Source organism: Taurulus bubalis, assembly GCF_910589615.1.
Source record: "Taurulus bubalis genome assembly, chromosome: 1".
In the NCBI taxonomy this organism is placed as follows: domain Eukaryota; kingdom Metazoa; phylum Chordata; class Actinopteri; order Perciformes; family Cottidae; genus Taurulus; species Taurulus bubalis.
In genome coordinates this window covers 37,543,036-37,557,518 of record NC_136589.1, presented here as the reverse complement: position 1 = coordinate 37,557,518, position 14,483 = coordinate 37,543,036, and the positions used below count along the sequence as shown (strand labels likewise).

The window sequence follows — 14,483 nt, the reverse complement described above, 5'->3', positions numbered from 1 at the left end:
CTCCTCTCCTTCTCTTCCTCTTTGACTCCTCCTTTCCTCTTCACCTCTTCCTTCTCTCCTTCTGGATAAATGATTGTCTCTTCAATGCACATTACTAACTCTACTTTCTTTTTCCATGGATTCGTGGCTGCCTGGAATCAGGGGAAGGACCCCGGTCCTCCCCCCTGGCCCTGCTGATGCAACCATGGCCTTGCTGATGGAACCGGCCTGGAACCAGGCCTGCCAGCTGCCATGGCCCTGCTTTCTCCTCCCACTGCCCCTGGGATGCCCCTCCTTTCTACCTCCTTCTGCTTAATGGATCGTGGCTATTTGGATCATGGACCATGCCTACTACTCATTATATGAATAATTTCTGTCATATTCATTGAATGTGCTGTAACTCCGTTACGTTATTCATTCTGGCCACATGACATCTATTGCTTCTGTCCATCTGGGGAGAGGGATCCTCCTCTGTTGCTCTCCCTCAGGTTTCTTCCCCTTTTTTTCCCTGTGAAAGGGTTTTTACTATCTTTATTTGGGGAGTTTTTCCTGATCCGATGTGAGGTCCCGGGATAGGGATGTCATGTGTACAGATTGTAAAGCCCTCCGAGGCAAACTTGTATTTGTGATGTTGGGCTATATAACATAAACTGAAAACATAAACTGAATTGAATAACTATGATGCTAGTGAACTGACTTAAACAGCAAGAGCATTCTGGTCGACCAGCATCATGAACCAGATCTCACTGGTAGACCAGCCTCACCAGCTATTCTGGGTGTCCACCACCAGACCAGCGCCAGACCGTTGTGGTTTTATACATTGTGGTAATGCTCCTTTGAGTATTTCTTCCACCACTGGCTTATAGTGTATCTACGCTATGTCTGTGCTCAGTTTGGAACTTGCATTTAGACAAGCATTTTTTTCTTTATTGATTTTGAAATTGATTCCTATATGGGAAACATTTCCTCTGTTGACCTTCAGTTGAAGTTCAAGTATTTATACAGACCTTTATCACAAGCGTGTCTGAAAGACAGAAGAGGACAAACCAAATCAATCAATGAATCCCAGAAGAAAATGTCATACAGTGTAAAGACCAGCACGCCAAAGATTCGTCAAGGTTACCCGGTTCACAAGGGAGGAAACAAATGTAAATTAAACATCAGACCAAGTCAATAGGGAGTCCTCGCCAATATGTGAATGGTTACATGTGAGCCTATTGGATTTCTTCCTCAATATAAAATAAATGCATACAATTATATCCACATCCATGCAAGTTATTGTTCATGTTGGAAAATGAGAGTGTTATACTCCCCTGTAGTTTACTGTAAGAAGTAGGCTGAGCTTTCGTCCAAAGGTCAAATAAGCTGAGTTGTTGTGATTGAACATCAACTGATATATGAATGGAGGGACTAAATTGTGAGGACCTCTTTTTATTTTACGAACAATGTAGCAGAAGGTTTTCTGTGCTGGTTTCACCTGAGCCAGTGTCAGGTGATTCACACAAAAAGACCAAAATCCTGATATGGTGCAGAGCTGGAGAGGCTATAGAAGAACATGCCGTTAAAAGTAGTTTGCTTTTCCACCATGCAGGATGCCTAAAGTGCAAAATGCAGGCCGACAGTCAAGTTAAGAGCGGTGAGGCTTGTTGGCTGAGAGAACAACAGCCGCAGGTTAGACGACAAATAATGTCAACAGTTGCAAATAAACACAGGATCGACGACATTCCCAATTTCAACAATTGTTAATAAGCAATGCAAGAAGTATTCTCTGCAAAAAGGCTGTATAAAAGACACTCATTGCATCTTTTTTTAATACTTGTTATGGAGATGACTGAGAGTATAATGTTGATTTTAAAGGTCATTATTGAGCTACAAAAACAACCATATATAGTCTACAATGACAGTTTGACACACTATTTTAATTATTAATGCATATACATGTATATATATAACGTACAAATGGCTAGCGTCAAGCATGAAACAATTCTTTATTACAGTCAATAAGATATAACAGTGGGAACTAAGGTCTGCATTACATTTTCCTTTCATCAGTGATATGTAGCACAAAGCCTGTCTTGCATTTGCTGATGCGGCTGTTTCTCTGTCATCAAAGGAATACTAAAACACCTTCACATAACGCTGGACAACAGAACAGAGACACAAATAGCCGTTGACATATTACAAGGGAGAATAAAAAATAAAAACATGTTCTGCCTCTGGACAGTGTCGGTCACTGTCTGTGTTCTCTTCCTGTGATTTCTGAATTTCTGCTGTTAGTGCACCTACGCAGGTGAAATACGGCGCCGAACAGTGAATAACAGTACCAAGAATTACTCCTGACTGCCGTTTGGTCTTTTGGTGGCAGAAGAACAGAATATGTCAATTTCCAAGCTGCTGTGAATAAATCGACTTCAGGACATTCAGGGTCTATAGTCCTTGTTAAATAATTTCTTATCTGTGATGAAATAGAAGACAAAACTAATAACCTTTATAGCTGAGTGACTTCTGTGGCCTCCGAGGTGAAACCTGCTGCAGATTGCCTATAATTTTAAGATGAGGGTGGGGACACTATCCTTTGAGGTAAGAAGCATGGCAGAATGCCTCTGTTGAAATTAATTAAGAAAAAAGTCTGATGTTTTTCTCACTGCAGAGACAGGTATGTAAATGTGTTTGCACTGTTATTATAATTTATTTTAACTTTTGGGTAAAGCTGCTCCTCCTGTTAACCCCAAGTTACACATTGGTTAAATGCAGAGGTCAAATGTCATTTATGTACCTGTATGTATATGCCAATTGTGATACCATATGGTGATATCAACAGGGATTTATCCGACAAGTATTAACCACATTTGATCCATGTTTTTTGTCTTAAACACACACATTTTGAACTATCAATTTGCTATCCAGGTATGACAAGCACTCTGGATTGTCATACGGCCATTTACAGTATATCAAGCAACTATGACTGTTGTATTCCACAGATTTAGTGACGTGCTTCTACAATGATGGTCTCTGAACATGGATCAAGCTCAAAATATGTTGAATCCTACATGTCCCATGATGCAATGACATAGCGTTCATCACTGGATGACCATGTTTTTCAACCTTCACAGCCCAGATTTTTAGTCCAGGATTTTCCTCAAGTGTACTTTTTCACAGGATAATTTCTATGTTTTATATGTGACACCTCTTTGACACCTATGTTTGTTAGTCGTTGCTTACACACTTTATGTGATTGTATTTCAATGTAGTACTTTTATACTTTGATAATGGGGATACAACGCTTTCGATCTTGTTTCTAGTGAATCAGATATCACATTTTTATTTCACAATATAAATTGCTTCAAAAAATATAATTGAGTCTTACCAAAATCTCTTATTTAAGTTATTTAAGAAGCGTATTCATTTGTGGGGTGAGAAAATAGGATCGCCTTCAAGTAGCCAAACTGTTACTACTTTTATTATTTATTGAACAAATTAACCTTTTTTTAATGTAATGCAGTAATTTGAACTACAACTACAAGAGTGACATCTAGCGTCCGTAACACGCACTGCAGGGAGTCTCACGAGGACGTATTGGGATTTAATCCTAGGTTATAATACTCACGTCTCAAAGGACTTGGCTGCACACCTTTTATATTCTGTGTATAAGTGCATTGTAAATTACAATCTGCGTTTATTGTTATTGCCTGTGGTAACATGATAAGAATGAATAAACATGTATTGCAAAATTGCTTCACCAAGGTAAAGAGGAACCATAACCGGACGCAGCCTCCGGTCTCCGGTCACATGCTCGTCAAGCTGGATCAGCTGACATCACCCAGCTTCTGCTGTCGATGCTCAGTCTCCTCCATTGACCGATAGCGTGTCTTAAAACGACATTATTTCGTTTTCTTAGCGTTGCTGGCGTCAAATTGTACATTTGAGCCGAGGATACCTCTCCGATCCAGCGGGCCGTGTAGATGCTGCTAGAGTGGATGATGAACGGACACGCTATTTTGTACACGGGGGTCACTTTGGCCTTCTGGAGCACCATACTAGTCGTTGGTAAGATTATATTTTCTCCTTTTTAAAATAAATAAATAAATCAGAATACGGGTGATTAATGAATACAATCTTCCGTGTTCTCTCCCTGTGTGACAATGACTGTCTTTCTTCGTGGCGAAGCGCGTTTTGACAGCTATAATTTGGGACCCGACTATATCACGGGACGAGAGGCTGTTTCCATTTTGTTTGCTAGCTACTGTCAATATGGTTAGAATATAAGGACATATGGTTATTCATGCATGTTAGTAATTAATAACAAGGAGACGCAGACATGCGTTGGTGACATAAGCTAATTCACATTTCAAGGGAACTCATCTCACATCCGCGTTAAAAGTCGCTTATATTTATACAGCATGTATTGCTATTTGACGTCAGATAACGTCAGATAACGTCAGCTCACAGCTGACTAACGTATTGGGGGTCTACACGTTGGACGAGAGTGTTTATTTTGACACAGGATTGGGATCCTGGCCCTCTTAAAGTCATTTACCTGGGCCGAGCTAACGTTAGCTGCTAATGTAAGCTAGCAGCTAGCTAGCTAGCTACACAGCTGGCGGATTTGAAACGGTCACAAACAGGAACTGCAGCATCTTTCACGTGAGCACCGAGGATATAACTTCTCGCCACGACTTTAGCACATGCATGTGACACTGGCTCACACGTAGCTCATGATATGAAGGCAGTAGCATGCTGTCTGTGCTGAATGACTCACACACACACACACACACACACACACACGCTCTTACTGTGATTGACCATTTTCCACATCTGATTTAATGTCTTGTGTCCACAGGTCTCTGCTACACTATATTTGACCTGGGATTCCGCTTTGATGTGGCATGGTAAGCAATCTTGCAATAAAGCTACTTGACTGCAGGTTAATTAGTATGATTGGCGTAACTTTTGGGATAAACCAATGTTTAATTGTGGATCCAAACACTGGCACTAATAAGACGTTGCAGTACATAATATACAATAACTCAATCCTCAATTGGAGAACTATTTGGAAGTCGGTCCTCGTTTTCTGCCGAGTGCTCTGAGAATTCCTGATAGTATTCCTTTGCAGAACATTCCATGTTAAAACAGACAGATTACATTTTCAGTAAAACAATTAAAATAAATTGGCTTCTCCTGTATTGCACCATGCTGGGGATATTACTATAGTGCAATGCAACAAATACCAGTTTCAATATGTGCAATAAAGTACTGTGCTGTTGCAAAGTACTTCTTTTTATATTGCTGTGCCATATTCAGGGCCTGCCCTGACCTGTCGTCACATGACCGTTCAGTTCTTTTTATTATAGGAAGTTTCCCACTGAGACTTCTCTCAACTTCCTTAAATGTATTGTTCAAATTATGGTTTGCCCATTTTAAGGTCATTCAAGCATTGTGCTGCATGAACCATTAGAATAAAAGGATGCATTTTTTACTTAATCTGCATTTCCAAATACAGCAGATTGTCCTTCTAATGGGTCTGCATGCCTAAAACTAGTGTTTTGATGTCGTGGTCCTGATCTATCTCTGATGTGGCCCTGGTGTCTCTTTTCAGGAAGTATGTTGGTGGCTCATGTCTGGCATCAAGTTTGCAGATGACAACATTGTTGTGGTTTTGCATTTTAGTTTTATTATAAGTGGGTAATTCATCCTTTCAGGTGAAGATATTGTAGATCATACACATTCAAACATATTTAGATGAAGCATGAGATGGCCTGAGCAAGTAAAGACGACACAACCTCTTTGCCACATAGCAACACATACTGGAAACGGGATTGCTTAGAACAAAAGCGTTTATGTTTTGCTGCTCGAACACGTTTCCTTGTGAAGTGTTGCTCAACAGCTGTACTTCTTTGCTTGCAGGTTCCTGACGGAGACCTCTCCTTTCATGTGGGCCAATCTGGGCATTGGCTTGGCCATCTCTCTGTCTGTGGTGGGAGCAGCCTGGTGAGTACCCAACCAGGAGCCCAGTTTAGAGTGGTGTGTCAGCCGGGTGTACACGAAGGCCGAGACTGGTGTTTCAGAAAAATGATTCCCTCTTTCTTGACACACTCCAGAAAGTACATCATGTGGAACTGGAAACTGTTAGAAGTAGCAACGTAGGAAAATTAGTATTTTTTGGGGATAAAGTTGTGTTCCTTTTTTAGTGTCTGCAATTAACAACACTTATTTGATGCCTTTTTATTTATTTTAAACTGGCCTCAGAGTGGCTCTGCCTGCCTGACTGCATAGACTCACGTCACCTTCTGTTCAAAGTTGCTCTTGAACCCACCATGAAGACAAAAGCTGAGGGACTGTAGAGCTGCAAACACTAGACACCTGTTCTTTTTAAGAACTTGTTCAGAGAGACAAACAAAAGAAACTAGCCGAAAATAAATAATAATTCTTAATGTTAAGTTTGGCCTTGCTTTTGGACTCTCATTTTTAACCAGTGGTCTTTTTCTTATGGATGTAAAAAAGAACTGCTGAAAAATATAAAGAAGCTGCCAATGAAAATAAATAAAATAATCATTGAATCGCCAGCGTGAACAGCCAGTCAGAGAGCTAACCGTAACGGACTTCCTTTGATGTTGGTTCATTAAGCAGAATTGGCTAAACAGCCGCAGATGACGGTGAATTAAAGCCGCTGCTGCGGGACGAACGGCTGACCGTTCAGCTGCTGGTCACTTGGTGCGTCACACTGTGAGCCTCCTGCTTGTTTTACCTCCTGTTGGATATTTCTTTCTCAATAAGTGATATCTTTTGAGTCATTTTTACTTTAGTCGGCGCTATGAAAGCCCACTTTTACAGGGTAAAATCAGCTTGTGCGCAAACCAAGAAGCAGCAAGTGTTGTTCTTGGTGCTCATTTCTTATCACCTGGTAGTTCTGTCATGTTATAAATGTTGTGCTGTTTGTACTTTTTGTTTTCCAGGGGGATCTACATCACTGGCTCAAGCATCCTTGGTGGTGGAGTCAAGGCTCCACGAATCAAAACCAAGAACTTGGTTAGGTAGGCTCGCTCATTCAAGAACAAAAGAAAAGTTGCATTCTGTCCAATTCTCCTCTATTTTGTTATATTTTTCTAATTCACTCTTTGTTTTTTTTTTGTGATACATGAAGTATCTGCTGTAACAGTGCAGTTGTTGCTATTAGTAAAGTACTCATCCACCTTTCTTTCCAATCCTGAAACTTGATAAGCTCAGCTGCATAGTTTATCTTGCTAAATGTACTTAAATATTGCTGCTATTCAAAGGTAGTTTAATTTCTAACTTCCTCTAGATTACCAAAATACAAGGCAAACAAATAGTATGTAAATGCATTCCTCAAGGAAAAACTTAGCCGATTTAATATCAGATATCCACATCAAAACATCTGTAAATACCCCTCAAATGAGAACTGCAGCTTTGTTATTATTACTTGTGGGCACAAGCTGCCAATTCTAAACTAAACTCTAAACTTTGTTTCTGTTTTTTATGTCTCCCTTTAGCATCATCTTCTGTGAAGCAGTGGCGATCTATGGCATCATCATGGCCATTGTAATCAGCAACATGGCCGAGGTAAGCATTCAGCGTTTTTGTCCATAATCAAGAACACTGCAGTTATCCATGTTGCATTGCCAAAACTTAAAGCATTATAGATATGGAACAGAAAGCGTGATCACAAGTTTAATGATATCAACAACGGAGTAGGGATGTTTTTTTTGTCTCTAAAAATTAAACTCTTTCATCCTCAAGAACTTCAGTGGAACAACCCCTGAGACCATCGGGACAAGGAACTACCAAGCTGGTAAGAAAACCCAAATATAGCTGCTGAACGCAGGACAAAATAAAAATATCTATCTAAAAAAAGCACCCGGAATTCACTAAATATGACAGAAATTGTTGTATTCAAGGTGAATGTTTCTCACGTCTTCTTTTTTTTGACACAATTTAATGTAAACGTTGATGCTTCGAGCTGGAAATACATTATTGCAAAAATCAACAAATAGACCAGAAATACAGAAGAAAAATACAATAAAACTATGAAAAGTGCTTTAAAAATAACATGTAAAATGGACTTTAGTCACACTATATTGGAGAGATTGCAGACATCTCTACTGCCGGTATCTCTAAAATTAGACAACTCACACCAAAAGGATATAGATTATAAATTTGACTCCCAAATTTCATTCACTCATTAAAATATTAGGCATGAAAAGATGGTAATATTAAAAAATTAATATTTTAAGATGGCTTCAAAATCGTCTCTCAGATTGAATATCTGCAACTGTCCCTCTCTGCTTCGGGCTCCAGACCTCACAGGAAATGAGAAGTCTGTTGCCGGGTTGCACACGGGCGCCTCTGACTCATTTGGTTTCCGTCCAACCAGGTTACTCCATGTTCGGAGCCGGTCTGACTGTCGGCTTCTCCAACCTTTTCTGCGGCATCTGCGTCGGCATCGTGGGCAGCGGAGCCGCTTTGGCCGACGCCCAGAACGGCAGCCTCTTCGTGAAGATCCTCATTGTGGAAATCTTTGGCAGCGCTATTGGCCTGTTTGGTGTCATTGTAGCCATTCTGCAGGTGAATGAGACGGGCTGCTTCTTTTTCTTTCTTTTTTTATGGTGTCTTCCCCATTCATCTTTCTTCCTTTTTTAGAGGAGATTACTATCCATTGCAACAATGGTCAACAACAAAAGGCCATTGTTTCAGGCTTCTGATAAATGTCATTGCAAAGACCGTAAGACGGAGAGATGGATCTATGTTGTGTCGTTGTGATGGGTTCCATGTTTGAAATTGTAATAACTGGTTTATTTTTTCTCCCTCAGACATCGAAAGTAAAGATGGGTGACTAGAAGATGCATTCACACGCTGAGAAGATTGAAGAAGAAAAAAAAGACACTGCTGGAAAAAAAGACGGATTATTGTGTAAATACATCGTAAATTATTTAAATGTCTCTATTTGCCTGGTATTGTTTTTACCCATCATTTATGCAAGAGTGGTATGTGCACACCCGACTGTCTTTTCTTAAGAGAAACATGAATATTGAATAGGAGAAGTGGGGGGGGGGGAGAAGATGCCAGTGTTTGGTGTGCATTTCCAGATTATACAAGAGGAACCTGCACTGCAGCTTGATGAGTCGTACAAGCAGAACGTACATGAATTGCAGGATTTTTAGATCTGTTTCCTAACACCAGCCGGTCTTTAGTCTCGAGAGCTGTGAAGACAACGTGCAGTGTTACCAAAAGGATTGAATCTCTCTTAAACTTACAGATAGGTTGATGGCAGTTGGGGGCAAATCCATGACGTTTTTTCCTCTGACCACTCTTGGATGAATTATGAGTTTAAAAATAACACTGGAGAATTTGAAAATATTTGTGTGTGTGTGTGTATGCTGGACAAGTGATTTTTCTTTTTTTCATGTGAAGCATGAGGGTGTTTGCCATTGTGTTTATTACTGTAGCCTGGTCTGTCAGTTATTTCTTTCTTTTTTTGAAACTGTTTCTGCTCATAATAAGCAAGTGGTCCTTAAGCCACACAGTGGCCCCCAACACAGTATTTATTTTGTAGGTCTCCCGCTGTAGAAGTGAGAGAGAATCTATGAAGTTGAGGATTGGAAATACTGATCCGGACTCACGAGTAAGGTCACTGGAGGGCTGGACATGCTCTTCGGGAGGCCAGATATAGTCGGATCACAGCAGCAGATCTGCTCCGTGTGTCACCCTTTCGTTCACTTCCTCAAATATAATGTGTACGTTTGAGATCCCGAACACAGCTGCCAGCCATCACTTCCTTGTTTACCCCCAAGTCTATTTCTTTTGTTTTAACCAGGTTCCTTTTCAGTAGCTTTTACAAGGATGGTGTGGCCATGAAAGTGGATTGTTCAGTGTTTTAGAAGGAATCCAAACGATTCTGGATACCCAAAATACTTAATGCTCAAATTTAAGTCAACATTTCTGTACTCTTAATCAAGTCACTATTCAACCTTACATGATCTCAGACAGGGAAGAAGAACTTATTTTAGAGGGCACCTCTGTTACTATAGTTTTACTTTACACTCAGTAATAGTTAACATTACCTGTCGCATCACCATGGTGGTACTGGAGGTCTTTAGGGGTAACGCTGGTCCTCAAACTTTGATTTTATGTAACTCAGGTGGTCTGGCACGGAGAAAACACAGACTCAATTACATAATCAAACAACTTTATGGATGCAGCCTTTTTAAATATCCTTATTTTACACAGAAATTCCACATATCGTCACTTTTTATTTTTATGAATGTACGTCTTGTACAAATCCTCGCACCCAATATTTTCTAACATTCCTTATGTGTTTGTTTGTGTGTGTGTGTGTGTGTGTGTGTGTATGCGTCTGTGTGTGTAAAGCCGAGTTGTATTTGTGGGTAGAGTGCAATTTGAATGATACAATTAGACTTCTGCTACATCACAACAAAGCCATCAAGTACTTTTTCTTTTCATTAGCTGGTAACTTTGCAGCATTTCAGCTATTCCTTTTGATGCCGATTCATAAATCTGTCTAAATGGATACTGTTTCTGAACCTCTTGACCATCAAGTTGATGTCGGCACAGGAAGCAGAAGGCAAACGTTTTGCTCTTGATGCATAATTCCACATGGTAAGATGGTAGACTGTGGCTAGTTGTGAATTGTCTCAAATCGTTTCTGTAATTTGTCCCCTTGAACCTACTTGTGGAGTTCTCAAGGAGTTCAAGCATTGAATCTTAACAAGGGGAAGCTGGATCGTCTTTAATATGTCTAGACCTCCCAAAGGTGTCAAAGCAGCACGATCGGCTTTGTCCTTCAGATGGTTTTATGATTAAACCGAGATGTAACTCCAGCACTCCTCTGGCAAACCAGGCTCCGTACCAAACCCCAGGCTTTCAGTAGGTGTAGTTGGTACCGTGTGTGCATTCTGTTGATGTGATGGTGATCAGAAAATAAACTCATTGTTTTTGACATTGTGTATGATGATGATAACAAAAACAGATCTTCCTTCTGGCTTCATAAATGTCCTTGAGAAAATAAAATTGTCCAATCAAGATCTTGGGTCTAGTTTTTTTAATAGATATCTGTGTTTGTGTTGTGGTTTTGTCCTATAATGATAACCAAGTGTCCACTGCTCTGCGTGCAGCTGAATGTGTTTCAGGCCACTGATGGTCCTGAGTCCTGCAGTAGCTTCTTGCTTCCACCAGATGGAGCCGAGAACCACAACATCTGTCCCATCGATTCGTGTTATTATTATGTTATTATTCAACACAATATTAATTTGTTGACTTGTGTAGCTTTTAACCTTGTTTATAGCCAGGAATTGATTAAAACAGCATAGCATCAGTTTAGAACGATTACATTTGATCTGATACTAATCTTTATGGTTCTCAAATATATTATTGTTCTGTTGCAGTTGCAGTAATGAACACCGCATTTGTGAATATCATTGTTTTACATGAATGACTAATGGATTATTAAAGAGAGCATGCTGAATAACAATGAACATAATCTAAAGTTTAATAAACAAATACAATAAAAGTGTCTTAGTCAACCACATTGCCCAATAATTAAGTAAGAGGGGGAAGCTGTTATCAAAGCTTAACAAATGCAAAATCTGGAAAGAGATCCATCAGCATATATATAAATATCATAACGTATATTTAGCATGGTTTAAGCATGCATATTGAAACAATTTTTCACAAATACTAAACATGTTTTTTGTGACATTTGTTTTGGTGCCACATTGACACCAAATGATCTGGAATATATAAAAATCTAAGGACAAAAAAAGGTCTTCGTAAACCAAGACCCTCGTAGCTGTAAGTCAATCAATAAAAGTATCAAGTAATAATGAGCAAGTAAAAAATGTCATATAAAACCTTTAAAATATGGCGTTTTAATGGTATTAAAATAAGACAAACATAAAATGGAATTATCCTGTTTATGTTGTATATTTAGACATAATTGTATTGATCTTTCCTTTTGAAGCACTCTGTAACAACCATATTTAAAAGTCCAATTAAAATAAATCTAATTATTATTTAGACCACATTTAATTAAAACCATGATTTGTAAAAATCATGGGGACACTAGAATTAACAAATAGAGTAAACGTGTTAATTACTTAAGACCATAATGATCAATTAGTCGACTAATTGAGTGAAAGGGAACAACCACAAACTGTTAGAGAAGCTATTTAAACAATGATTATCAAAGATTAAAAAAGGGACAACATCACCTTAAACAAATACGATGAGTAGGAAGTCAGTTTTCTTTTAAAATATTTTCTCACCGCCTCACAAAACACATTTTAACATCTCTTAAAAACAAATACAATGCATTATCATGATTGAAAAGTGAATTAATTCCCTGTGTGGATAGCTCAGTAAAATCTGGTAGTAAAATCACCAGCTTCCCTTCTAACAGATGAGCAGAAAGAGAAGAAAAAAAAAAAATCGCATTTCTGGCCCACACGGCTTCCGTAGACGGCAGGAGCGAAGGGACCTGCTCGCTGCCACAGCCTGAGAGCATCCTTTCTCTCTGCTTTCATACCGTCCTCACCAAAACACAGCGGGATGACGGGAAATCATGAGGATAGCATCTCTCCACTCACCGGATTGCGCTAGACTATCGGTACGGGTTACGTTAGCCGTTTGGCTAGCGTGATGCTCCACAACATGAGGCTTTCTTCCTGATGAAGCGCAGACATAATAGCTTGTCTGGGGAGACGGAAATAATATAGTTATCCCTAGCACAGCGAGCCACTAGCTTTCAGCGCTTCTTTATTTTAAACAAACATTTCTGGCAACAAAATGCTTTTTGACAGGTTTTTTTTATTTTTTATTTTTTTTCCCCTCCTCCTCGGCTGATGTGAATGAAATCAGTGGCGCTCCAGCAAAGAAGATGCACAGATAAAAGTCCTCAAGGTAAGATGCCCTGTCTGCTTTCTGGGATGCGTTGTGCCCATCAGCATCGCCTCCTGCACGCTTTTCCTTTGTTTCCATCCAACCTCTAGACGTTTATCCTGCAACCTTCTGCTTTTATTTCTGCTTTGCATGTTATGGGAATGTGGTCGCGTGCACTACCCCCCTACCTAACCCGCTTTTGTTATCGTGCACATTTCCGCGAACTAGCAGCATCTTTACACCCGCCATACTCGGCTTCACCCAGCCTCCATGTACTGTTCTTCTACTGTAAATGAACCATCTCAGCTTACACACTGCTGAGGGGAATATTCAGCCATGCAATTTGGGTTTAATTTAGAGCTTTTAAAGCTTTTGAAATCCATGTTTTTTTTGTTTTTTTTAAACAGCTGTCTGTTTGCAGGCTCTATTTCACCCTCAATTTTAAAGAGAAGATGCAGAAGTCTATGGACCACAGCATCTCTTGTCTCATGGTCTGGCCACAGCACACTAAGAGCAAAGTGTATAGAAGAGGAGGATGGGGACTTCTCCATCATGAAGCTTAACTTAACCAGGCGTTTACACAGAAGCTCTGTACCTAGACCATAATCCAATCCGACATCTCTCTCATTTATGACAGCATCTCTTTAGGGCGATGGAGGATGTAGAAGCAATTGGACTGGAACTACCTCGCTTTGTGACGTAACTAAGTTGCCCAGTGGAGAGAGTGGCCTTTCGTGTTTGGATTTCCTTCTCGATGCTGTACTGTACAAAACATGTTGTCACGTTAAGGCTATGTTTTATACATGATTTAATTCAGTGTGACTACAATGTCTGTAAAGTTAAGCCAGATACTTAAATGATGGCGACATTTAATGATACAATTTCAATTTTGATTAATTTGCTGATTATTATCATGATTAATTGTTCTATTAGACTTCAGAAAGTACTGATTTCAAGCCCAGGACGATTTTTTTTTAAATCAAATTGCTTCTTTTGTCCGACCAAGAGTCCAAAACGTCAACGTTGTTCAGTTTGCTGCCACATAGGATGAGAGAAAAGAAGAAAGTTGGCAATGTTTGGTATTTTAACTGAAACGATAATACAGATTGATGAGATCAGATTATATTTTTGTCAGTCAACCACACTCTTACCATCAATAAACCTCTGGTATATCTCTATAGATCTATTATCTATATATAGTAATCATGTATTCAACTCACTGAATGAGTTTACAACTAACACACATTATGTGTCATCTAGTGCGCCTCCTCATGTACTTGAATACAACCTGGAAGAAAGTGTTCCACTTGACAAAGCAATCACAACTCCAGGACCAGTTTCTCGCTCCTTCTGGAGCTCTTGACTGCATCTCATGGTCGTCATCATCTGCTCAGTTGTGGATCGATTAACCTTTTTTTTAAATGGAGACATGTTGACTTGTCGAAGCAGGAAAAGCAGGTTTATATATTATAATTAAAGATGGCTGAATCCCATTTGGCTTTGGGGTCCTGGTATTGTGCCTCACTGTCACACTGTCTGGTACAAATAGAACAGAGCCATTGTTCATGTTATTCGTAACACCTTTGCAATTTCCA

General features: G+C 39.6%; 1 protein-coding gene across 1 annotated transcript; it reads left to right on the top strand.

The window, feature by feature from the left end:
- Window positions 1–3,941: 3,941 nt before the first annotated feature.
- Window positions 3,942–11,028, top strand: atp6v0b (ATPase H+ transporting V0 subunit b; the record flags this gene model as incomplete). The annotated part of the gene is made up of 8 exons (XM_079218031.1): window positions 3,942–4,026; window positions 4,820–4,868; window positions 5,884–5,967; window positions 6,933–7,010; window positions 7,488–7,557; window positions 7,735–7,786; window positions 8,369–8,559; window positions 8,805–11,028. 8 exons carry the CDS (start codon window positions 3,942–3,944, stop codon window positions 8,829–8,831), a joined length of 636 nt encoding a protein of 211 aa, XP_079074157.1. The 3' UTR covers window positions 8,832–11,028.
- Window positions 11,029–14,483: the final 3,455 nt, after the last annotated feature.